Source organism: Motacilla alba, chromosome 4 (assembly GCF_015832195.1).
Source record: "Motacilla alba alba isolate MOTALB_02 chromosome 4, Motacilla_alba_V1.0_pri, whole genome shotgun sequence".
Taxonomy (NCBI): Eukaryota; Metazoa; Chordata; class Aves; order Passeriformes; family Motacillidae; genus Motacilla; species Motacilla alba.
Window position 1 is genome coordinate 28076716 of NC_052019.1, and position 24769 is coordinate 28101484.

At 33.8% G+C, this 24769-nt stretch overlaps 1 protein-coding gene across 9 annotated transcripts in view; it reads right to left on the reverse strand.

Annotated features, from left to right (window-relative positions):
• SGCZ (sarcoglycan zeta) overlaps nt 1–24769 on the reverse strand; it is a 391151-nt gene that overhangs the window by 44099 nt on the left and 322283 nt on the right. For all 9 annotated transcript variants that reach the window (XM_038136643.1, XM_038136642.1, XM_038136644.1 and 6 more), the window contains 2 exons: nt 22886–22973; nt 4741–4863 (listed from right to left, as the gene is read on the reverse strand). In XM_038136643.1, the coding sequence (XP_037992571.1) occupies nt 4741–4863; nt 22886–22973 (211 nt within the window). The remainder of the gene's footprint in view (nt 1–4740; nt 4864–22885; nt 22974–24769) is intronic.

Here is a 24769-nt window from a genome sequence, read left to right on the forward strand (position 1 = left end):
AAGATCCGTTAACGGCAAGAATAGACATTAAGTGCTTTCTTGAGACTTAAATAAACTTATCAGAAAACTTAATCATCACTGGAGAACATATTGATGTACTCATTACTCAGGAAACACAGAAATCCTATACATGTGATGTATTTTTGTTACTGACAGATGATGGCAAAAGATTTCAGGGTCATGCAGTGTTTTGGATACCAAGAATTTGTCATATCTGCTTAAAGGATTAAATTTTAGCACCACATCAAATACTGTTTTACTGTGGTCATATAATTTGGCTCCATAAGCCACCTTAAAATGAATAAATGCTTCCCTTCATCTTATGCCATTTCACTCTCCAAATTCCATCTGTCCTGAACATCAATCCACCCACTGAACATGGAAAATCCAAGATATTCTTTCCCATTCATACTGAAATTCCTATTCAGTCTCTCAATGCACTAGATATAAGTCTACTGTAATAACCACATATATCAAATAATAAGTTATTTTTCTACATTTCAGTACTTGTTATAAATATTTTATTTCTACTTCTCCAACCTAATTTGCAATTCACATATATTTCCTCATAATACTGTCATATTTCCTTTTTATAGCCACAAGCCTTATTTCTATTTTATCCTTTCCTTTTAACTACCCTCAAAGACCTTTCTATATTTCAATTACCTGCAGACTCCCAGCCCTGCAGCATTGTCTTAAATCAAAACTGAAGTATTGATGCACTCCTCTGCATATTAATTCTGATTATTATCAGAATATTATTGGAATAAAGTTATGCTGGAACCTTCAGAAGCTTCCGTGACACATCAAGGCTCTCATCTTTCATCTAGTGAAGTCAATGACTGATCAAAAGCCAGACTGAACCCACCGTAAGCATATACTTCAGTGTAATGAAAAAGATACTTGCAGCCCTTCACATACTTTTTCCTGACCCTGTTTTGGTGTAAAAGTATATTTGCCCTATATACATCCTGCTATTAATCTGAGAAAGTAACCACAGCACACGCTCTACTGTCCTTTTCTAACTTCCATTTTTCCACATGATTGTGCTATTTGACAAGGAAAAAGGGTCTTAGGAAGTCATAATGACCTGCAATTTTTTATGCCTCTTTTGTTTCTCCTAGTACTGCTAGCAACAATGTGCAAACCTTTGTACAACTGCAATTCCCCAGTGAGAACTGTTTCTATGTTTGAAATATGGGAAAAAAGTAATCTTCAAGCAATTAGATCAGGTCATACAATACAGACGTGGACCTTCATGTATCTGAAAAATATGTGTTTCCAAAAATGATGAAGTGGTTGAACTCTACAGAACTAAAATCTTGGTAAAACTATAACTGACAAATTTCTAAGTAGCTCCTAATTTCTTTTTAGAGAAAAAGTATTACTGTTGACATGTTAATTATCATAATTTAAAAAAATCAGTTCTATCTGAACATGGCTTCAAGTCCTGGGCTAAAACAGACTACACCACCCAGATATGCAGCAATAAGAAAGAAAATAATCCAGCAATTGAGGAAGTAGTAGGAAACAAGATTAATTCAATTTCTTTAAAGGTAAGTAATATTTTCCAAACAATTTAGACTAGGTTATATATAGAAAACATAATTGGATTTGACTGCAGAACAGCAGTGGCTTCTGATTGACAACATATCTAACCTATCTAATTTATTTTGCAAATCTATTTTTGCTTTGCCTTTTTAAAGGATGATTAACAAATATAAAAAGCCACATGTGCAAGTATAATTTATATAAAAGCTATGTAAACCTCCAACGAAAGAAATAATACTATAGTTTTTATGGGTCTCAGAAGAAGGGTCAGAGATAAAACATTGTAGAAAAGTGAAGGAATTAGATCAAAAGAACTTGTAGGAGACAACATGAGAGTTAAATTACTGCCTCTTCTCCTTTGAAAACATAGAGAGAAAAATACCAAATACCATGTTTCGAAAAGCAAAATGTTTGTAAAATTTGGATAGAAAAGTATGAGTTGAATGGGAAAAAAGAGAATTTCTGATAGTGTGCATTTAGCTTTAACTAAGAAAACCACCTTGGAAGACAAAGCAGTAAAAATCCCATTTATATTGTCAAAAAAGAGTAGGTGCAATTTGACTAAAACTAGGTGAGTTCCAGGTTCCTTGATCCTTCTTATATAGTGGCTAACAACGAGATTGCTTTAAGAAAAAAAAGAAAAAAAATCCAACAAAAACCCCAACAAACTATACTAAAAGAGTCATCCAGTGAAGGTTTTTATATAAGTTTATTTCACAGCATTTTCTCAGGAAAATGTACGCTGACCTAAGGGATTCTTAATCTTTCTCAAAAGTGCTCTGGCACAGGATAAAGCTGCCTCATGATGTGTGCTTGTATTCTCATGAACAAGGCTGACCAGCACAGTTCTGTTACAACAGTATCTTACAGAGATCATATTCCAGTTAAAAGAAAAATGACATAAAGCAAAGGGAAGAAAATTTTGAACTAAGATTTAAATAAGAAAAGTAAAAATCAAACAGACACTCTTGTTCTATAGCTGCAGAGAGACAGAAGGAGACCTTGCAATGCTATAGATGCTCAGAACAGCAGGGTGAATATAAAGAAATGGAGAAAGGTTTAACCATGTGCAGAAAAAAACCCATGAGCCTGCCAGAAAATGAGCTTCTTGTTACTACTTGTTTCCCCAGTTCTTTTAACAATATGTTCACTTCATCAAGCCTTTCTCTTTCCTCCCTCCAAAGCTCCATGATACATGTTAAACTTGTTGGCAGGGGGCATCTCTGTGCAAAAGGACAATAGACAGCTGCAATTCTAGCAGCTCTCTCTAACACAAAATTTGAATCCTTTTTCTTCTTTCTTTGGGTAATAAAGCAGAAAAGAGCTCATGCAGTTAAAAGAAAAAGCAAAACTAGCAATGTAAGGAAGAATAAGAAGTTAAACTAAACCAGCCAATTGCCTAATTTTAAATTGAGAGACTCTTATTATACAAATATATAACTGCAATATCTCTAAACCAAAAAGTACTACTTCTGATACTATATTTTTCTTATCTGGGAAATAAATTGATATCTGGACTACTACCCTGTTTCTACTATATCTTTCTGCTCAGAATAGGCTGCCTACATAAAAATTTACAAATAAAAATGTTACAAAAAATAATCAGTGAGAAGCTGTCAACTTAATCTTTCAGGTTTTTATTAATCCAGAATTTCTTAGACTGACTTATGATGCACTGCTTTTAAAAGCTGAGCATTAAAATATATTCTTCTGAATGGAGGAAAAATAATACACAAAAAATCCCACATTGCCATGGTAGTTTACAAATGCCCATAAGCATACTTTGAAAATTAATTACCAAAAGAAATAACACATTCACAGTGAATTTTTTTCAAAGAGACACTATTGATTGCTACAGAAGAAAAGAAAATAATTTCATTGTAGTACTACCCTTAAATAAATACATGTGATAGATTTATCTCCAAATAAGTACATCTTATTTTCCCTTTTTTATATTCAACTTTTGTTTTATTTCTTCTTCCATAATTTCTTTCCTATATTCACCCCAAGACACTATGATAATAAAAACCACTAGCTTGAGAAAAATAAACTGAAGAAAAAAATTCTGGTTGATGTTTGACATTATGATTTCCTGCCAGGTTTCATCAGTCATATCATGCCATGTGGTGTAATACAGTCTGATTGATGTTGCTCCCAGGGACTCATCACCTTTCATGTGTTTGCTGAAGAATTTAAAGGTATCACACAATCTTTGGATAAAATTAATTCTTATGGTGCCAAATGTTTGATTAAAAAATAATGATCATGACATCAAAAACTTATGATTGCATTTCTCTGTGGCAGGGAATCTAATTCTAAGCATCATTTATAAGTTGTTCAATTTTTTTTACTTATGATAGATACTTTGAAATCTCCTGTGTCAATTGTAAATTTAAGATTAATTTTCTCAGCATTTAGTATTATGACCAAGTTTGAGCCTTAGCAGTATTCAGCATGATTCTCTTTTTCCACGTTATGCGCAATGGGGCCCTGCTTTCCTGCAGATTGCTGAACACCTCACTGCCCATGGAAAGCAGTGAATTAATTCCTTGTTCTGCTTTGCTTGTGTGTGTGACTTTTGCTTTACCTAATGAACTGTCTTTATCTCCACCCATTCGGTTTTTTTTAATTTCCATCCTTCCAATTCTCTCCCCACTAGCACCGGTGGAGGAGTGAGTGCAAGGCTTAGTTGCTGGCTGTAGTGAAACCTTAAAAGTCACGTTTATTTCATTATAAACTAATATACTCAAGTCAAGGCAAGGTTTTTCAGCTGAGCCTCATGAAATATTAATTCATATGGAAGTTAGACTTGATACTTTGTATACAGAAAAAAACAAAGGCTACCATATATGTAATATTTTTTATATTTTGCAGGAGCATTACCAAAACAAATGGCACACACACACCACAAAACAATTCTTAATGGTAACACATAAAAGCCAAAACACAGTAGTAAGTGTGATTTGTACCACAGTTGATCCTGCAGAGTTTAAATTTAAATCTACCTTTAGAATAATTGATACTTAGATTATATAGTATCTTTTGGTTGGTCAAAAAATCTCTGATAATGATAAGATATTTTCTCCTCCAAGGGACTAAAATTTTGTAGAAGATTGATAGTTTAATTACTACTAAAGGTATTAAAAAATAGATGTCTACATGCATTTAGAATCTTTATTATTACCATACCTGTTACTTTCAGTCTGTCGGCTCCAATGACAATCTCATCTTCATCTGCAGAAAACAATACTCTTCCACTGTCACTTGCTCTCACTTCAAATCTCTTACACTGAGCTTCCACAGCATCAGCTCCTGAAATCAAGGAAGTGATCATCGCATCTAAGATATTTTGTAAGAATTAATCATCGGCATGAATTGAATATCCAAAACATATTGAATACATGACGCTTTAAGAAATTATTTGGCTTTCTGTAAGCCTGATAGGTAATTTGCATTATAAAATACTGTTTAAATAGTTTACAGAAATAAGTATGAAAAATATCTATTTCAGCAGTATGTGGAAATAAAGACTAAAATTTAGAATGTGTTTAAACACTGAGATCTTGAAACGCCAATTCAGACAGAGCTTTCTGGGGTTTGTTCAGTTTAAATTGCAGTTTCCTGCCAATGAACAAATAAAGATAACACATGACCCTATTCCATCAAGACATACAAATCAACACAGCAGAAAACAGTATTTTTAATTCAGTTCTACTGCAAACTTAGAGAATAGAATAACAAAAAACAACAAAACACCAAAACAAACAAAAAACATGGACTAAGATATCAAAATTTATGTCATATTTTATGAAATAATATTCCTAAATGTCTCAAAGCTCAAAAATCCTAAAATAATTCTGGAATTGGACAGACATATGGATTGATCTAACTTCAATGAGGACAGTTTGCGGGTACTAAGGTTTTTAAATTTACTATGCTTTTCAATTTACAGGTCTTATTCTTACTCTCCAATGTTTTGTGTACTAAATTGTTTCTGAAAATCTTATTTTATTAATAAGTGAAAGCAAACATAATTTCTGAAAATGGCGTTGAAAAGCAACCAACTGCATATGGCACAACAAGACATGAGGCAAGATACATTATTCAGGGAATAATAATCTGAAATTTTCTCTATGATCCCTAGTTAAACTTGTAATGCATTCCTGGAATAAATCTTTATGCATAACAATTATGTGGAGGGCATTATGGACAAATAAATTTGTATATGCCATTTCAGTTAAATAATCTGGTTTAAAAGTTTGTAAAAAACTCCTGCTCCATAATATGTAAGGTTTTAGTTTAATATGCAAATGCATAGTATCAAAATATGTAATAAAGAATATAAAAACTGTGATAATGCATTTTGGTCAAGGATCTGCCTCAGCAGCTCATAATTTGCAGAATCAGCTGTGGGATCAAAACAATTCCTCTTACTTTCAGATGAATTTATGTTTGTACTGTAAAAAAATCTGGCTATTTTTGGTTCACAAAGAAAAACAGAAAATGAAAAAGAATTAGCAAAATGCTTGTGATGATGCATTTTGTTGAATTTAGATATGTTTATTCTGTAAATGTGTAAAATGGTATTTTTTACCACTCCCCTCCCCCACTAAAGTTTTTTAAAAATGTGTTAAGCAGGTTTTTGGCTTTATTTTGAAAAAAATACAAAATCTTTGTAAAAACAGGGGCAGATATCAGATACAGATGTTTGGGGATACCTTTGTCCTGCAACCACACTTATGGTTCAGGAAACTAAAGGGTAATTACAAATAACTTAATACCTAATAGTTTCATCTTTATTTAAGAGCTGATGATAGCTTAGCCACCTAAAAGAAAGTGGCATTATAAGTACTGTGACATTACTAATTTACACCCATCAAAGTTGTTAGCTCTGTAAGGAAAAGAAATTAACTAAAAATGTGTCAGAAATCAAAAAGAGAAAAGACCTGCCACATTCTTAGTCATTATATATCACTGTAAGTGACAGCCCATGTTTCAATAACGGCTTTTAAAACTTTGTGATGTTTTTAGGATAATATAGGTTTTCATTAAAATGACTTAAATAACAATGGTCTGGAACTTTGACTAAAGAACGCATATATTTTAGATGCTATTTGTGCTGCTTCAGAATCACATTGTATAAAATACACCTAGAATTCAGCTAGTCCAAAATACCATTACAGGAGGTAAATAAGTTTTAATGCTAAAATAAATGGGTTTTTACTTCATGTTTCACTCAGGACTTAATAGTGTATTACTCGGTATTACTTACTTATTGCTGAAACGGTAGTTAGTGTGTTCAAGAGACTTGAGAGATTACCAAAAAACATAATACATGTTACATCTGTCTCTTTGACATAGAACCAGGTGTGAATGTTATAAAAGTGGTTTAGAAAAGCTGAACTGCCTACAGAGTACTCAGTACTATCAAAATGGAATTCTGTTTAGTTTCATTTTCATTTCCCAGTTGAAATAGGAGCAAGCAGTTGCATTTGCAATGTATTAGGGTATTATCTTCTTAGCTGTAAAGCAAATTGCTGTGTTCCAAAACCACTCTACCAACATACATGTCTCATAAAATGTCTGAATCTTTAATAGTACTACTAATAAAAACAATGTCAAGTCTTAGAATATTATGCATGAACAAAGGAAGTATTTTGAAATGCTAATCTCAAACTTGTAGAGCCATCACTATTTTCAGCAAATCATATCTCCTTGAATAATGCATACTTCAGTCCAGAGAATCATGTATGAAAATCTATCTTCTAAATTCTCTTTGGAAAGGTAATTTCTATCAAACACATGGCTACCAGAAAAGCTGTTTAGCTTTGCAACTTCTTACTGTACTGTTACTCTACTTCATCCTAGACATGGAGTTGGCTACATAAAAGCTTTAATCAGGTTCAAGAGGTGTCTATGACAAACTCTTTTCTCATCTTGTGTTACTTGTAAATTCAGATGTATAATTCTCAATTAAATTATTATGTTTCTGTGAAATTCCTTTCATTTAAAGTACGTAGATGAAAAATATATGTATCATATTCATATGTACATGGTATGTAATGATGGTTTATAACACATGCTTTGTGCACAGCAGTTGTATAATTGAAACTATCATTAAACCAGTTAAATTTAAAATGGTACAGAGCCTAAAATTGTTCATTGTAACTGTAGTGAAGACACATTAAATAAAAATGTTGGGCAGTACATGCTGTAAAAATACAGAAAATTATGGTTCTGTAATCCAGATTAACAGAAATGGAGATTAAATTTCAAAATAAAAACTATTTTGAATTTGTAGAGAGTTTGACTTACTAATTAAGTAATATAATCATAACAATATGAAGAATGCACGTTCTAATATTTTTCATTTTAAAGTCAATGATTACTTACAGTACTTCATTATTATTCAGAAATAATAATTAGAACCATTATTTCCTGTGATAATAAATAATCAGTAATAAGAACTCTCCAGTCTTACAAGGTTTAGATATGATTACAAACACTAGCAGTTGTGTCTGATTTCTCAGTCACCTTTCGTGTCCACCTAGCACACAACAAATTCAGACACAGAAAAAGATAAAAAAAATCAACAACCTTGAATTAAATATAGGGATTAGAATTCAAATGGAATTACCACAAACCAATCCTTGTAAATATTAAACATAGTAGAGTTCAATATACTTTCTTCTGGTTCTTCAATGAAAAATGGGTTATTTAAACATTTATTAAATGCAGAGTTTTACGCAGAGTCTGGATGACAAAGAAAGTTACTTTTATGAGAATGTGTTGATGCTTCTGAGATTGGAAATTAAAGAGATAAAGCATTTTTAATAATGATTCAACACTCATGTGGGTCTAAGATTAATTTTTGAGAAGTATACACCTAGATAATTTTTAAAAAATATTTCTAGGAATGATAGCTATTATGATATTTTGGTCAGCAGAGATCTTAAAAAAATTTCAATGAATGCAAGAGCAATTGTGCAAATTAAGGATTCATACCAGCTGAACAGAACAGAAGCATTGAGGAATTTGGAAAAGAAAAAGAGAACTTTCAGCTGAGTGCCAAACTTCTACACAAGCAAAGATTCACAACAATCAGAACATATTCTGTGTTCCGTTTGCTGAGGAAGGTAAGGGACCATCTTTTTTATATCTAAAAAGTGTGAAAGTAGAAGATAAAAGATCTCTTAGCTCTCTCTCTCAATAGTTGGTGGCCATGCTGTAGAGATGTCAGAAAGATACTGTTTCTAGACGGTGATCTTCAAGATTTCTTATTCTGAATGACTATCTACTCAGACAAGGGAAGCTGGAGCAAATGCTGGGTGAGAAGAAACAAAGCACACATTTGTTACCTTTTCTGGAAGTGAACAAAAACAGCTGTCAACATAAATTATTAGCATAGGAATAAGGCACACTATTATAAGAGGAAACTCAGTAGAACCATCTGACTCAGGTAGGACACTTCCTTCATCATGACCTACAGACCCAGTAATATCCATGAAAGATTAGTGATATTACAGGTTTAGGACTTTGTCAAATGACATCTAACAGAAAAGTTCTGCCCTCCCAAGCTGGTTTTACTTCTAGGAACTTTGTAGAATCATAGAATCATCAGGGTTGTAAAAGACCTCTAATATTAACCTGGCACTGTCAAGTCCACTATGGTATATCAATGTCAGTTTCACTGAAAAACACATCTGAAATATTGTCTGTCACCTCTGCAATAGATAGAATACATCCTTCCTGCAGTCTGTCTTCCTGGTGCATCTTGACAGTGGAACGCCAGCTATGAAAATAGTATGTGGGAGTAGCATACCAGCAGCAGCAGACAACACTCTCCCTCCTACTTCTAGATGATGCCACAACAACTCAAGAGCAATTCTGAGCTTTTCTGCCTACTATCCCTAACATATGGTAATTTCCATGAGACTCAGAAATTACATGTCTGATCAGATAGAGGTGTTCGTAATTGCATCAGCTATGAGCTGTACTCATGGGGGAATGAAAGCAAGATGTGATTCTTTGCTTCTTGAAAGTTGTTTGAGCTTTTAGTCAACACATTTATTTTGCTTCTGTGATGGTAAAAAGAATGTGCATTGTCTGTAATTTAAGCTATAATATCCTAATTGCTTGTATGGGTCCTTAGATAAGAAAGCCAAGCAAGACACAGAAAGATATGTCAGGCACCAAAATTTGTCTGTTGGACTTCCCACTGTATGTTTTGCTCTTTTTATTATCCCATTAAGGTTAATTTACTCAAAACATGATCTAGATTCTTGAACTGAGTTTTGTAGCAAGTAGAGTGACTTTTGTATCAGACTGATTTTTCTCACAATACTAGAGATGTGTTATAAACATACATAAAATATAATAAACATATACTAAAATAAATAAATATACATGGTTTCTGTAAATGGATAAATTTTAAATTAGATTATTAAATAAAGTATTTAAAATATAGAATGCATAGTAGACTAAATTATAAATAAATATATATTATTTTCATTACCAATTTTGTTACATTATCTTTCCTATACATTTTCCATTATTATCCAGGAATGTGTCTTTGTGACATCAATAACTAGCCAGAATATGCTAACTTCTTTTTATAGCTGCATTTATCAACTTAGTTTTCATTGACAAGCATAAAAGTCCAGGTCATGCAACTGTGTTATTTATAAATCTAACATATTTTGTGCACTAAAAAATGTGAATGGGACTAGAAAGCTAATCAGCTTTTCTTACTCATGATGAATGTAACCTGAATATTACTAAATCCTAAGAGAATTTTCCAAGTTTTCAGTCTTATCCTTAACCCTGTAATTTTTAGTTTTTTGTGATGGGATAAGTTTTTACAACATAAATAATTTAAAAAGCTGAACATATACCTTTTGGAAGCTGGGGCTTACTGAAGCAGTCTGGGCACTACTTTTCCATACAAAATTAGTGGGAATCTTTTCATTCTCTCTGTTAGCTGAGCTAGACACTAAGGCTATAATTATGCTGCTTGGTCATTAGGTCTTATGAAAATACTGAGTTTTTTTCTAAATAGCTGCACATTCCACTGAAAAGAAATAAGAGTTAAAAATAGACATAACAATTAATTGTGAGACACCTGACTACCTGCTGTACTTTATGAACACCACATTCAAATCAAATAGCAAGAGCACACAGAAATAGTAAGGGGAGTTATGAAATGTCCTCATTAGATAGATGAAACTCAAAGACAAAACAGGACTGTTGAATTTCCCCTTGGGAAGTATAACATCTTGCAGATCATGTAAATCATTTTTTGCTAAAGCTGTTACTGTTTATCATTATAAATTTCCTTTTGGTCATAATTATAGCCGAACTTCTCTATTGAATGTTCTACCAATTTACCAGAAATTCTACTGAAAATTCACCCATGTATAAATCTCTACATCTCTGCTTTATTCTTTTCTTAAAAAAAAATCTGATGTTTGACTTTGCATTTTTGAGGCCTAATCTCTCATCTGCATGCTGTCTAAAAATACCTTCTGGTATTGCAAGGGCATTTTTGCATCATGCTTTATCACTCTGAGGTAACTGGACTGAAAATGAAACTGGATGAAGTGAAATACATTCATGTAACCCAATGGTTCTTAACCTTTCCTCTTACTCATTTATCCTCTGAACTTTTAAAACAACTGTTATGGATCTTTGTGAAGATTTAAAAAAAAAAGCATTTCAGTTTTGTCTTTCTTACTTGAAATATTCGCTGTAAGTGTTAGACAGTTATTCTGAGACTTTTTTCTACCCTGCAGGCCTTTTGAATATTTTTTGGTGTTTTATTAATAAAAATTAAAAGCTAGCAAATATTTTTGCCCATATTCACTGAATCATAAAATCATTCAGGTTGGAAAGACCTCCAAAATCATGGAATCCAACATTTGACCTGTCTCCACCCTGTCAATTCATTCTTTATGTACCCTGGTTATTAACAGTTTGGCTTTGCATCTTCCTTTTTTTTTTCCCCAACTTAAATGATTAATGATTAAAATGATACAAATTGTTCTTCCAGATGCTTTTGGCAGTTTCCCATGGACTTTAAATAAAATCTGTTGTGACTCAAAACTATTGTATAATATTACTCACAGTGTAGTGAATTAGATCATTATAATGTTTCTGAATGCAAATCAAACCTTTTGAGATAAAGAATTGAATTAATCACACTTGGAGAGAGAAGACCTAAACAAAGAACACAAGCTACCAGAGTACTCAGAAACTTTCTTGAAAAAGAAATGTCAAAAACCCCCTATTTCACATTTTTATATTACTTCAATACTGAGTTACTATATAAGGAAGACTATAAAAGTCTAATTTTTATAAACTGACTATTACTCCAATTATCTACTTTAGCTAAGGAGTTCAAATATCCTGAAGCTACCTATGCAAAAGGTCTTAGCATTTCATATAATCACACTTTATCTGAGAAAGATTTAATGAAAGAATGTACAAAATACTAAAAGATACATATAACTCATCCACAAGAAGGCTACCACTGGGTACTACTGGGTAGTAAAACAAGAGAAAAAATATAGCCTGATTATCAGAAAATGATAATTTTAAACCCTTCTTCTACTTTGCAGATCAGCGAAATGCATTTGCAGATTTCTGAGCAACTAGCATCTGCTATGATGAAAGCACAACACAACGAGGGCTTAACCCAGCTTTCAGGATTTCTGCATTACCCATTTAGGAAATTACTTGTCTCCTTGCCCTTGACAGTGGGACAAGAGCCAGAAAGCTGTAGAAGCAGGATAAAAGCATATTTGGTCTCTTAACTTCTGGAAGTGTCTTTTCTGATTAATGTTCTCAGTGGAGTTCATTGTTGACTTGTAACACATAAGATGCAATTCAATTCACCAGTGAAGACATCTACCTCAGCCAGTTACCCAGCTGACACTGAAATTCTGCGTCTTTGCAATTTGAACCACTGCCAGATTGTCTATCTTTGAAATACCCCACTTATGGAGGCTACACTGATACCCTTGGGAAATATGAAGTGTCCTTAAAACAGCACACGATTCTGTATCTTGAAAGAAATATAACCTAGATGCAGATGGATGTGCAAATTCAGAGACAAGACCTGCAGCATAGGTGGAGTTTTTGCCTGGACTAGCTGAGAGCTTTCCCATCAGAAGTATGGCAAGCCAACCAGGATCACTCAACAAGAGAAAAATAAATGTGCTAAATTAGCACCTGGCTTCTTCTTCTGCACTAGTAACAAAATGGGTTAAAATCTTTAAGTATGCAAAAACTTTGAGGTCATAACACGTCCAGATGCTGCGGGTAATATGCACGATAAAAGATTAGCAAAACAACTTCTGCAACCAAAATATCTGTGCAAAATAACACACAAGCAAAATAATGAAGTTTTGGAACTCTAATGTTGTAATAGCTTATTTTAAAGGCAAGGTAGCCCTTAATTTTGATTTGGAAAAAATGCTCACTCTGTATTATTTTGATCTCTAACACATGTTAGCGATTCAGTGAATGATAACTATTCCCAGTGACTAATTAATTTCAGATTTATGGAATGCTTTTCTTCACAGGAAGAAATCTAGTCAAGTTTAAAAATATTCAGCTAATCATTAATTCAATGCCATCTGTTCAGAATTCAGTTACAACTATAATATTTATCACTCTAAGAATAGCCTAAGGAAAAAGAAGTTATTTTCAGAGATATATTTATGCATTAAAATTTTTTTAAATCCATAATAAATATATGTTTAACAATTCCGTACATACTTGAAACATCAAGACAGCTCTGCCATCTACAAATGGCAGAATTAAACATGTCTAGTATGGGCATAATATGGAACTTGAAACTTAATCCTGAACTAAATGGAGGTTAAAAAAAAGGCAAATAAACATTTAATTTATAAATAAGCACAAAAAAGCAGCAGTGTTCTAGCTGTGGTTATTAATTGCTATTTTCCAATGTATTTTAAAGTTTCAGTGTTACATAAAGTTCATTTTGGAACTATATTTTTTAATGGGACTTGGAGCACTGCAATGAATAGAAATTATACTTCAATATTGATGTTTTTAGAAAACAATAATAATTTCAACATAATACTGAGATGAAACTTCTATTAGTCTAAAGATATGTGAGGGGAAATTCCATAAAACTGAAGTATTTTTATTATTTATTTTTAATATTAGTCATCTAATTTATATGAACCAGAACTTGCTATCTAAGAGGCTCACAGTCTCACATGGACTAATAATTTTCATGGGCAAACAAATGTTTCCAAGCCTGACTGTTCACTTGCAGGAATCTCTTTCACAAATAGAAACAGGCTAATTTCCCATAGATGCTTCAATAATAAAACTGATAGAACTCAGACATTTTAAAGATGACTTAGTTGAAGAATTCTCACTCCTATGTTTGAAAAATCTCTTTGTTGTTATTTCAATACCTTTAACAAGATCAGCAGGATGTTGAATTTCTACCTCCAAGTGTTCTCTGCAAATCTGAAATAAAGAACACCAGAAAGATCTTGCTGCTCTTCTCTTTCTTTTAAATTATGTCTTTTTATATAATTAACTTAAAATAGTCTTCTCAGTTTCTGCCCCTATTTTGTCCTTCACCCCTTAAAATAATATATTTCTGACAAAATTAGTGAGCTGTCTGAACATCAGGGAAAAAAGGGGTAAAAATAAAATCTTAATGTCCTGTCAGAGACTTGTTAAAGGTCCAGATGTTGTAGGTAATTTAATAATGCTTAGCACCCAGCAGCAGCCTTGTGAATGTCACAAGGCATGCACAGCAGCTGTTTTTGAAGTTAAATGAAGTATTAGCTTCAGATAAAGCTAAAGACAAAGAATTAGAACCACATTTGGAAGATGTATGCTGCATCTTCAAATCCACTCCTATACCTCTAAATACCTCAAAAATCTACTTATTTTCACTAAATAAACCCATTTCTTTGACTCTTAGGATGTCTCTCCTACAAAAGGAAACCACTTTTCCTTCCCTGCTCTGAACATTTGGGCAGTAGTTACACTCTCTGTACTGGCCAACAGCATGTGGGTAACAGCAGCCGGACAGATGGCAATGGATTAATGTTTAAACACTAACACTTCTGCACCACCATGAAAACACTAATTACCTCTTCCCCCTCAGACTCTACTTCTACAGTTAAATCAATCAACTGCTCATAGCTCCAGGTCTTCTGATTTGTTATGGGGTCAGGTTGGGTGGGATGGGAAGAGGAAAAAATATTTGAGAATTACAACAGAGCACCTTTTTGTCCCATTTTTCAGTGCCAATTTTCTAGAAACAGTGGAAAGGTCCAGACTTGTATTTAAAATACAATAAGGTAAAATAAAAAGCCTACAAAGCACCAAAGTAAGCAGAGGACTGAAGTACCACTGCCAAAAAGCTATTGATAATTAAAATCTACTTCAGTATATGTCCAGGCTCACTACAGATGCTCTGGGGTCAAAGTTAGCACTGAGATGAAACACTAAGGCAGTGAGCCGAGGCTCATACCAAGCAGATTGGACACCTCTCTACACAGTCATTGCTGTACTCCTGCTCCCCTCCATAATCCCTGCCTGGAAAACACTGATTTAGTGCTCCCTTTCTTCATTTTCATATCACCTCCAAAGTGACTGTGGGTATAGACCATTGTGCTTTCATGAGAAAAAGAGGTCTGCGGTGGCTTCTTTCTGAAGGCTGCCCTGCAGGAAGCCAGCACCTCACCAGTCTTTAGCATGCCAGGTGCTCCTGCCAGCACCACATCAAAAATAAGGTACTGGACCTTAAAATTCCCTCCAAATTTAGATCATGGACAAACAAGGGAAGAAAATAAGCTGCGTGTATTTTGTCCATGGTACAAAAAGAAAAATATCAGACTATTTATAAAAGTACAAAGTATGTTTTTCTTTTTGTCTGTCAGTTACAGACAGAAAAGATGCTTTCCATGTTTGATCAATACAACTTCAGATATGAACTAACATGAGCTGTACCTTGTATCCGAGGTAGAAATAGTCTTCCTGAGCTCAGACTGAGGGAAAGAAAAAGAGAAGAAAAGTTGGATCAAGACTCAAATGACAAAAACTTTTAGAGTCTGAAGAAGGTAGATAGAAAGAAGAAAGAAAATATACTGAATGTGGAAATAAGGGGCTGGGGAAGAGGTCTTAAGACCTCACCTCTGGAAGTACTGAAGTTATTAGTTTTAAGATTCAAAGAAGATTCTCTATAACGCACTACTGAGGATGATAAAACTTAAAGCAAAGAATCATATCCACTGCATAGACATTTTGGATAAGCTGTTTATTACCAATAATGTATAAGCACTCTCTCTCCCCTGAAATAACCATGCTGAAATTGCACAGAATTCAATTACTGTCCTACTGGTGCTTGCAGTTTTGTTTACTCATAGAGAATTTTTAATTCTTGACATCTCAATTGATGTGATATGCTCTTGTATTTCAGGAAGGAGGTATCAGGCTAAGTAATGGCAACACCTACATGAAAGAATTACTACTTGGTCCTAATAATTGACAGAGAGATATCTTATTACTCTATTTTTACAGCACAGTTTTCATGTAGCAATTCATGTGGCAATGAGGGAAACTTAAGATATATTTTACACCACATAGTATTTCAAATATTAAACAGCAAGGTAGTGTTATGTCTGCACATAACATACAATAAGATCATCATAATGATATGAAAGATATTGCTTAAAAACTGAAAATATACCTAATTTATCAAATGCAATCAGAAGTACTGTATAAAGCATCTCTTTCTTTCAAAGAGATCTTGTTAACCAAGCACAAACTGGATAGAAAATGGTTGATGTAGTATATTTAATAGTTTTATGAGTTATTGTATAATGGATGTGTAAAAAAGTATTATTTTTCAATCCAGTTAATGCAAGGTCTTGCCACAAAGGCATATTTGCCATAGCTGAATTTCAAATGCACCTAGGAAGATTAACACAGAAAATTATGTAACTAATTTACAAGTGAAATGGAAACAAAAATCAGAAAGGAGTTGTCTTCCTCTTGATGCTGAATCAAAACAAACAAATAATGCTTTCTATTATTTGTAAATTACTTAGATAAAGGCAAGAGAAATATGGATAAATTTCAAATAAATTATGATGTTAATTTTTTCAGGATTAGTTTGGCAGACCCATCAAAGTGGTGGCAAATATGTCAAAGTTTGGACCAGTTTTCAGAGACCTTCATATTTTCCTAATATCACACTTCAGGATAATTAATTAATGGGAGTGGATTATCATGACAGTTTAGCCAAAGTCATTAAGAGTATATATTAGGTGAACTCCTATCACAAAACCTGTTCAAGCACAGATGGTTTGTTAAAAGACTTTTCCATGGACTAGACAGACAGAAATGGAGGCAACATCACATTGCACTGTAAATTAAGAGGAGGGATGAGATTCAGATTCCAGCTGGACATTTCAACTGTCATGAGCAACATGGCTCACTTTCTGACTGCCTCTTGGCTCATCTCACGTGCTTTGCCAGGAGGAGACATAAAGCCATATGGCCCTCCAGGCACTGCTCCATCATTCCCTCTGCAGTGACTCCTGAAGATTGAAGAAATCCTTTAACCCTGCAGTTCAGTAGAAGGTAAACTAACCTGTATAAAAAAGAGCAAGCTATCTCCCTTTTACCTCCATTTAAAAGATCTTACAATGGATTTATACCACAAACTAGCACACGAGATGCATTTTCACCTCCTGATAAAATGTTTATATTCCTACAATTGGGAAGAGTTCTTAACTGGCTATAAAAGTTAAAGAAATATTATACTTTAAAATTAGTATGCTCAGAATGTATAAGATTTTGCTGTGTAAATTTCCCAAATATTCTCTGAATGACAACTACCTAATCTAAAGGTAACAGGGAAAACATCAACCAATGACTGTCAACAGAAAATTCCATTTAAGGTGCAAAAAATCTCAAAATATGTAAGCAGTGCAAGCAATTTAGCCCAGAAATTAGGGACTCTGTGTTCATTTATTCCTGTATTCGAAAATTAAGAGGAAGTGAAGTAACTATAAGTTGAAAACCTTCACTATAATAACTTGATAAATGAAAAAATGTCCCAAAAGTAGATTTTAAGCTATTACATATTCAGTCTGAAATTCAATGTGAAATACTCCTCCTTGTATATAATGCAAAAACTGGACTACTAATTCATCTAAGTATCGTAAAATGAATTGTCTACATTTCTTATCTGCATACATTAAAGTGATATTAGGGACAAAAAATTTGTGACTATTCAGTCTGTATTCAGTTAAGGAATAGAAATTGAGAGAATGTTGAGAAATGGATAACTCATTTATCTGGCTTTGTTTTGTCATATCTTCTTAGCAATAATAATTATCCTACAGTGGGTACAAGAGCCTTAATATGGGAATTAGACTAGCAGAAAGTTTAATATATTTCAGATTTTGGAAATCTCACTGTAGTTTGGAATGACAGGTAGGCAAACCTCTATGTAAGCAGAAGGAGAAAGCCTTTCTTTCATATATTCCTGACAAGTTCTAATCCATATTTGCCCTGTTGAAGGGCAGAAACTGATGAGGGATTCTATACTAACTCATCCCTTCCCTCCCAGCACCCTACTACAGATGATACAAGAACAATTATACAGATAAGAGAAGAGCTGAGACCATTTTTTCCCATTCCAACAGTGAGGAAAGGGTGTATGTATACGACCATTCTAAAATCACCCTCTTCTTGCAGTACTTAGGGGAAAAGACCTTACATTTGAGGCTACAGTGTATGCAAACAAGATTCAAAACCAGAAACATTTCTTGTCTCATTAAGCATGCCATTAATGGATGCTTAGCTCAAGTTCATAAAAATCTTAAGCAAATGTTTGACAATAATACCAAAGATTTAGAGCAACATATATATACATATTTGTACATGTACCTTATTATTATTGTTAGTAACAATAAAGTAAGATGATATTGTAACATTTTGTTACTCCCACGATGATTCTAAAAGCAAGAATACTTGAAATGTTGTATCTTGCTTCAGATCTTCATTGACATCTAAATGTTGCAAAGGGAACATCAGGAGCGGCCTTTAGGTGATGAGTTACTTCGAGGAGCTCAGAAGCAAAGGTGGCTTTGATACCTGTTACCTGTTAAGGCATCACTTGATATAAGCATAGGAAACCATCATATATTATATAGGTATGGATGGTGAAGGAGACTCCCGCTCCCAAAAAGTTACATACCTGAGTTTCTAATGCACAGCAGTTTCTGCACAATAAACCAAGTACTCTTGATGGAACACCGCAAGTAAGAAAGCCAGTTTTAAAGAAAAAGATCTTGGAATACACTAGAAAAGTTTTGTGGTAAATGTAGGGAAAGGATCTTCAAGTTTGACAAGTTATTTGAGTATATCTTTTAGCAGTGTTATCAGTCTTTAGCAGTGCTGTAATTGAATATCATACATCTGCCTGCTATTTTAAAAAAGTAGCTGCAAGAATGTGATATAACTTTGGTATTCAAATATTTTTTCTGAATTTGCATGGCTCTGGAGATCTCAGTGACTAGAGAGACAGATTCAGGAGCTCTCTAAAGCTGTGACTTGTACAGGTCTGGATGTCTGTGAGAGTTAAGATGCTGTCGGAGAGCTCAAAGCTTAGCAGAAATTAAATGCTTTTCTTTTGTGCATTTCAGACATCCCTAAAGTTCTTTATGAATAGAAAAGGGTCAAACAGTAGCAGAAATACCTGTCAGAAACAATTACTGCAGTAAGGAAAAAAGTAAGAAAAAAACATATCTCAAAAAAAAAAAAAAAAAGCTGAAATAATAATCCAACCTGAGGATGAATTTACATTAAATACAAATGTGTGTTTCAGTTTCAAAAGTCACATCACATTTTTTAGTGCTTGTGAGCTAATGTACTCCACTCAAAGGCAGGCAGAGGTATCTAAGATATGTGCAGACAGCATGGAGACAAAAGACTTGTGGCTCAAAGGGAGCAACTAATGTGCATTTCCAAGATTGGTAGAAAAAAAGAATAATTTTCCATATAAACTGTGCAAACATTGATTAAACAGAGAAAAAAGGTTGTGTAAAGGTAATTCTGTAGTATGCACAATGCAGAAGTATTAGTAAGTAAGGGTTGTGAGGGGAGAGATCTGACAACTTATCCAGCAAAATTCAATGGATTGTCATCTTTTCATCTTTATTTTGTACATACAATTCACGTATGTGCTGCATCTGCTCCATTGGTCTTAAATGGCATGTCTAAAAACTGAAGGCTGTGGAGTCCTCTTGGAGATGCAGACACAAACTTGGCAGTTTCCAGACCATGTGTCATGAATAGACTGGAGTACAAACCAACATCTCCTGCTCAGTTGGTACAGTTCCCAACAGAAAGCATTGCTACAGCTGTGACTTTCTCTCTGTACAGATTTCGGTGCCAGTATAAAAAAAACTTTTCTGCAATAATGGATGTTGTATGACCTGAAGCATTACTTGAATTTATACCATTTAAACATGCAACCTCTCAATCATCCAATACACTTAGTTACTTTTTTAAAAAATTTATTTAATATACTTTTTCTTCACTCCTCCTAGGTTAGGATGTTTCCCAAGATGTCTTAATGATGCACTTTAATGACATATTTTGTCACTTACAGAACTGAATAGCCATTAAGAGTTTCACTGGATTTTTTCCATCTCCCTGAGTGAACATATAGCCATCTTCCTTCCAGCCCAATAACAATAGCATTTTTTTGCATTAATCCATCTTCCCATTACTGTTCTAATTATATGCTCTTAAGGCTTAGTCTTACATGGCACAATTTCAAACCCCAGAGAAAGAATTTTTAGTTGTCCTAAAATTTGGCATGAGCAGCAATCTCATTGCCAAGCACAGGATGAGACCAGCCTATTTGCTGGTTTGTAGTATCATTGCAGTCCTGTGAAATGTGGATAAAATGCCAATGATATCACATGTATAAAAGTGCATTATCATCCTTTTGAATGCACTGGCATCCTTCTTTCTTTGTAGAATGCTTCTGCCATGCATACTAATATGTAGTCTATTTTTTTAATGCTTATTATTCAACTCTTTAAAGACTGAACAGATAATGACATTTCAAAGTTTTAACAAGATTTTTTTTTCCCCAAGATATGATAATTTGCTTTTTTGTTGTTGTTTAAAACATTTTCCTCGCTGTTTATTTTCATTCCTTTCACTGGACAGCCACACAACCAGCTGTTTCAGCACACATCACTAGTGAATGGACAGAGAGCATTTTTAAAGACAGGGACTTTCTGGGGCACATTTACAACTAATAGGAAAAAATATTTTCTTTTGTCAGCTAACTCTGCATAGAAAAGACCCCTACCATTCTTTCAGCAAATGTGGCCATGCTTTTACATAGGCAAAAGTAAAAACTTGTCTCTGTTCTGTTTTTCACAGCAAAAAAATTTAGAGGGGAGTGCCTTAATAATATTTTTTTTTTACTTTTAGGTTCCTGTTAATTTCTTTGATTTCTTAATAGCACAACATTCAGGGTTTAGTGATTCTACTGGCAGTCATGACTGTCTTTATTAAAAAGTATTTAATAAGAGATAAGGAGTGTTTTAACATGCATCCAATACTGTACAGGGGATTCACCAAAAAAAAAAAGAAAAATATTTTAATACTGATATAAGAAATAACAAAGGTCATATATGAAGCAAAGAGGAAGACAGATTAAGAAATAATGTAAATACAATATTGCAATTTAACAAGTTTCTAGTCTCCAGAGACAGCACCACCTGCACATCAAGAAGCTTAAGGTGTTCACCCTAATGATGGTAACATTAAAACATATGTTTTTTTCAGGCCTTCATGTTCTTAGAATATTAACCTCTAGTGTGATGCCTTTAAGTAGGTCAGCCTCAATACATTCACACACATTTTCAGCGCTGGATTCACTCAGCCAGAATAGTGTCAGTGATAAAAATATTATATCTATTTCAGCCAATGTGAATGTCTGCCATGGACAACTCACCTTCTTGCAATTACCAGCTGAAGTAGAGGTTTTAACAATAGAGTTACCAGATGATAGAGAACTGCATTTTGTAATTGCACTGGGCAAGTACAATATGGCCAGAACAGGTGTTAGCTTAATTTTCCTCGTCTGTACCTGCTAGCAAGTCTGGTTACCTTTGCACGCTCATTCGATGTGGTTGTTCAGGGAAATCAGGGCAGATGGTCTGTCGCTGTGTGCACTTGGAAAAGATTTTTACAACTAGAAGCCACTGTCTCCAGTCAGTACAAAAACTTAGTATAGATTACAACTAGAGTTTAACTTAAAATTATTTGTGGGCATAACCTCAGCACATGAGGAAAAATAATGAATAAAGCACAACTTAATCCAGAAGTAAAATTTAAAAAATGAAAACAAAGTTAAGGGGTGTCTCCTTGAATTTGATATACTAAGGTCTTACGAATGTATGTTGTATTTTTTCTCCCATTACCAGTCAACATATATTGTTTTGTACCAGAGCTACTAAATCACTTTTCAGTGATTCTTTTGGCCAGTATTCTTAAAAATAAATTATTATCAGTACTCTTCTAGTTCAGAAAATATAAAAAATATTACTTCATAATTATTAACACAAGAAGTATGATTCATACTAAAAACAAAGTATAACACAATAAAACGAGGGAAATACATGGCAAGTGAAACAGATAAGTAGAGGATTCTTTTATATCCATTTCATTTGGAACTGCTGTATTTTAGTCTTCATAAAACATCAGTTTTAATGAATGACTGGAAGTATGTTAGGCTTTCATTTAATTTTTGTAGTGACTAGGAAAGCAGTTTGTTTTTTTGGTTTTTTTTTTCCTGATTTTTAACATTCTGTTACTCCAACCACTTTTAATATGTGCTGATATAAATGCCCTACACAACTGACAGGGCCAAAGCAATGGCCACTGAAGTAATGGAAGACTGACAAAAAGTGTAAGAAAATGATGGCTATTTTCCCACTGAAAGTGTTGTTGAAACATATTTTGCTGAGGCTTTTTCAGTTTGTTTTGTTACAATGGTCTCAAAAATAATAATTTTTCATTAAGCTGTTTTCATTTGAGCTATTTTGAGGCATTTCTAGTTTTTCTTCCTTGAGCTAATGCTGAATCATGCTCTTATGATCCACTGTATGCAATGGTTTTTGAGCATGGTGATGAGATTTTTTTTCTGACTTTTCAATAATATTTTATATGTGATGATAATAAATGAAACCTACTAATAAAGCTAAATTGATAAACATAGCAGTCAATAAAGAACACTCACCTACTGTCAGTTGTCCAGTTAACTGTCCCATGTGATTTCTTGCATTCACTGTTACATTTCTGTCAGACTGTAAGACCAGTGGGCTATCCTGGGAAACATGTATGAGACAATAAATGAGAGAACAAAAAATTGAGGTAAAATTAAGTCAGAACTTGGTATTAACATGCATGCTGAGAGGGAAGTTGTGTCAAGTAAAACAGCCTTTTTTAATACTTTCATTAAATATTTTACAAGTCAAATTTTTCTATTAAAGAATGCCAAGAATACTATTTTAAACTTGAAATCTTTGTGCAGAAATCCCTGCTTCAGAAATCAGATTTGAACTTGATTTCTTTAATTTTGGTTTTAATTTCCTGTTAATATTACAAAGTTCCAAATTCAAAAAGCCTTAATGCAAACCTGTTCTGCTAGCCTTTCCCATGTATTGTTAACCTATGCTTTTCTAACCATCTAACAAACACCTTATTGTATTATTCCATTAATCTGCACAATCTATAATATTTGCATTGCACTTACTAAAACCTTACAAACACAGACGTAAAGATAAGAGATGAAGATAAAGAGAATTGTTACCCTCAAAGAAAGCAACAAGAGCACTGGAAGGTGAGATCTTGTAACAGAGAGCCCTGATCCACTGCCATTAGTACTGATACAGCAAGGAGACAAACACTTCATGCTAAATACAGTGTTAACAATTTTGGAGTCAGTTGGAAGGATGACTACTGGGCTTGCAGCATCCAACTAGGTTTTAGCTTTTGAAAAATGTTTGCATATATAGGTGTAAGTTTATCCTGTGTTCAAAGCCAGCATAAACAATCTCAAAAAGAATTGAATTTTACTTCTTGAAGAATGAGGAGCCAGATGCACTCCTTCAGGGGAAGCACAGCTGTGCAGGAAAGGGGAAGAGCTTCAACAGAGAGCCAAGAGAAACAGCCTATAAAAAAGTGCAAGCTCACCTATCATGCTCTCACTGGAGTGGGGTGAGTGCATGAGGGAAGGAAAAAAGTAGGATTGTGACTGCTGCTGCAGAGAGGCACTCTTCTCCCTGAAATCACCTGATACCACACAGCTCTTTCCCTGAAGCTTGCAGAGAAACCATGCTTCAATGCTTCTGGCAGTTTGCTAGCACTCAGTATGCTTACGTATGTTTATCCAACAGCATGAAGACATCTGACAGGAACAGCTGGGGATGTGCCTTAGGTAGGAATGACTAAAGGCTAGGAAGATATTTGGAAAATTTATTATGTACTTGTTATATTCTTAGATTCTTCCCTGGGCATCCGTTATTGGACATCCCTGGATTAAGCAGCTAAGGTTAAAGAGACCTCGCAAATGTGCTTCTTAATATATTGGTTCTTGCTGTTCTTGAAAGTTTTTTAGATAAAAAGAAAATTACGTAAGAAGACATAGATAAAGATTTATTTTTACCTGAATGATGCATAATTTCTCTAAAATTTTCTGTACTTTACAGTCCTTTCCTTTGTATCCAGAGTTTTATTGTACAAGAAACATTCTTCCCAGTTGTTTTCACTATGATTATTAACTTTAAATGATAATCGGTTTCCTGGGAAGCCTGAAATGATTCTGAGATAATTTCAAGGAGTTCAGGTGTATTTAATCTCTCACTGGACTATGCTATGACCCCTCTAACATCCTGACAATTACTTCTGCTTCACAGATTCTGGCAGATAAAAGAGACTGTTTGGCTTGTCCTTTTTTCCAGATAAAAAGATATAATTATCAGTGAGACATTGTGTTCAATTTTACTAGTTTGAGATGAACATGTGATGCAATCAAGGGAGCTTCTAGCAACAAAAGCAGCTGTTAAGGACCTTTTTCTCACCACTTGATTTCCACTTTCCTTATGGTCTTTTTGAAAATCAT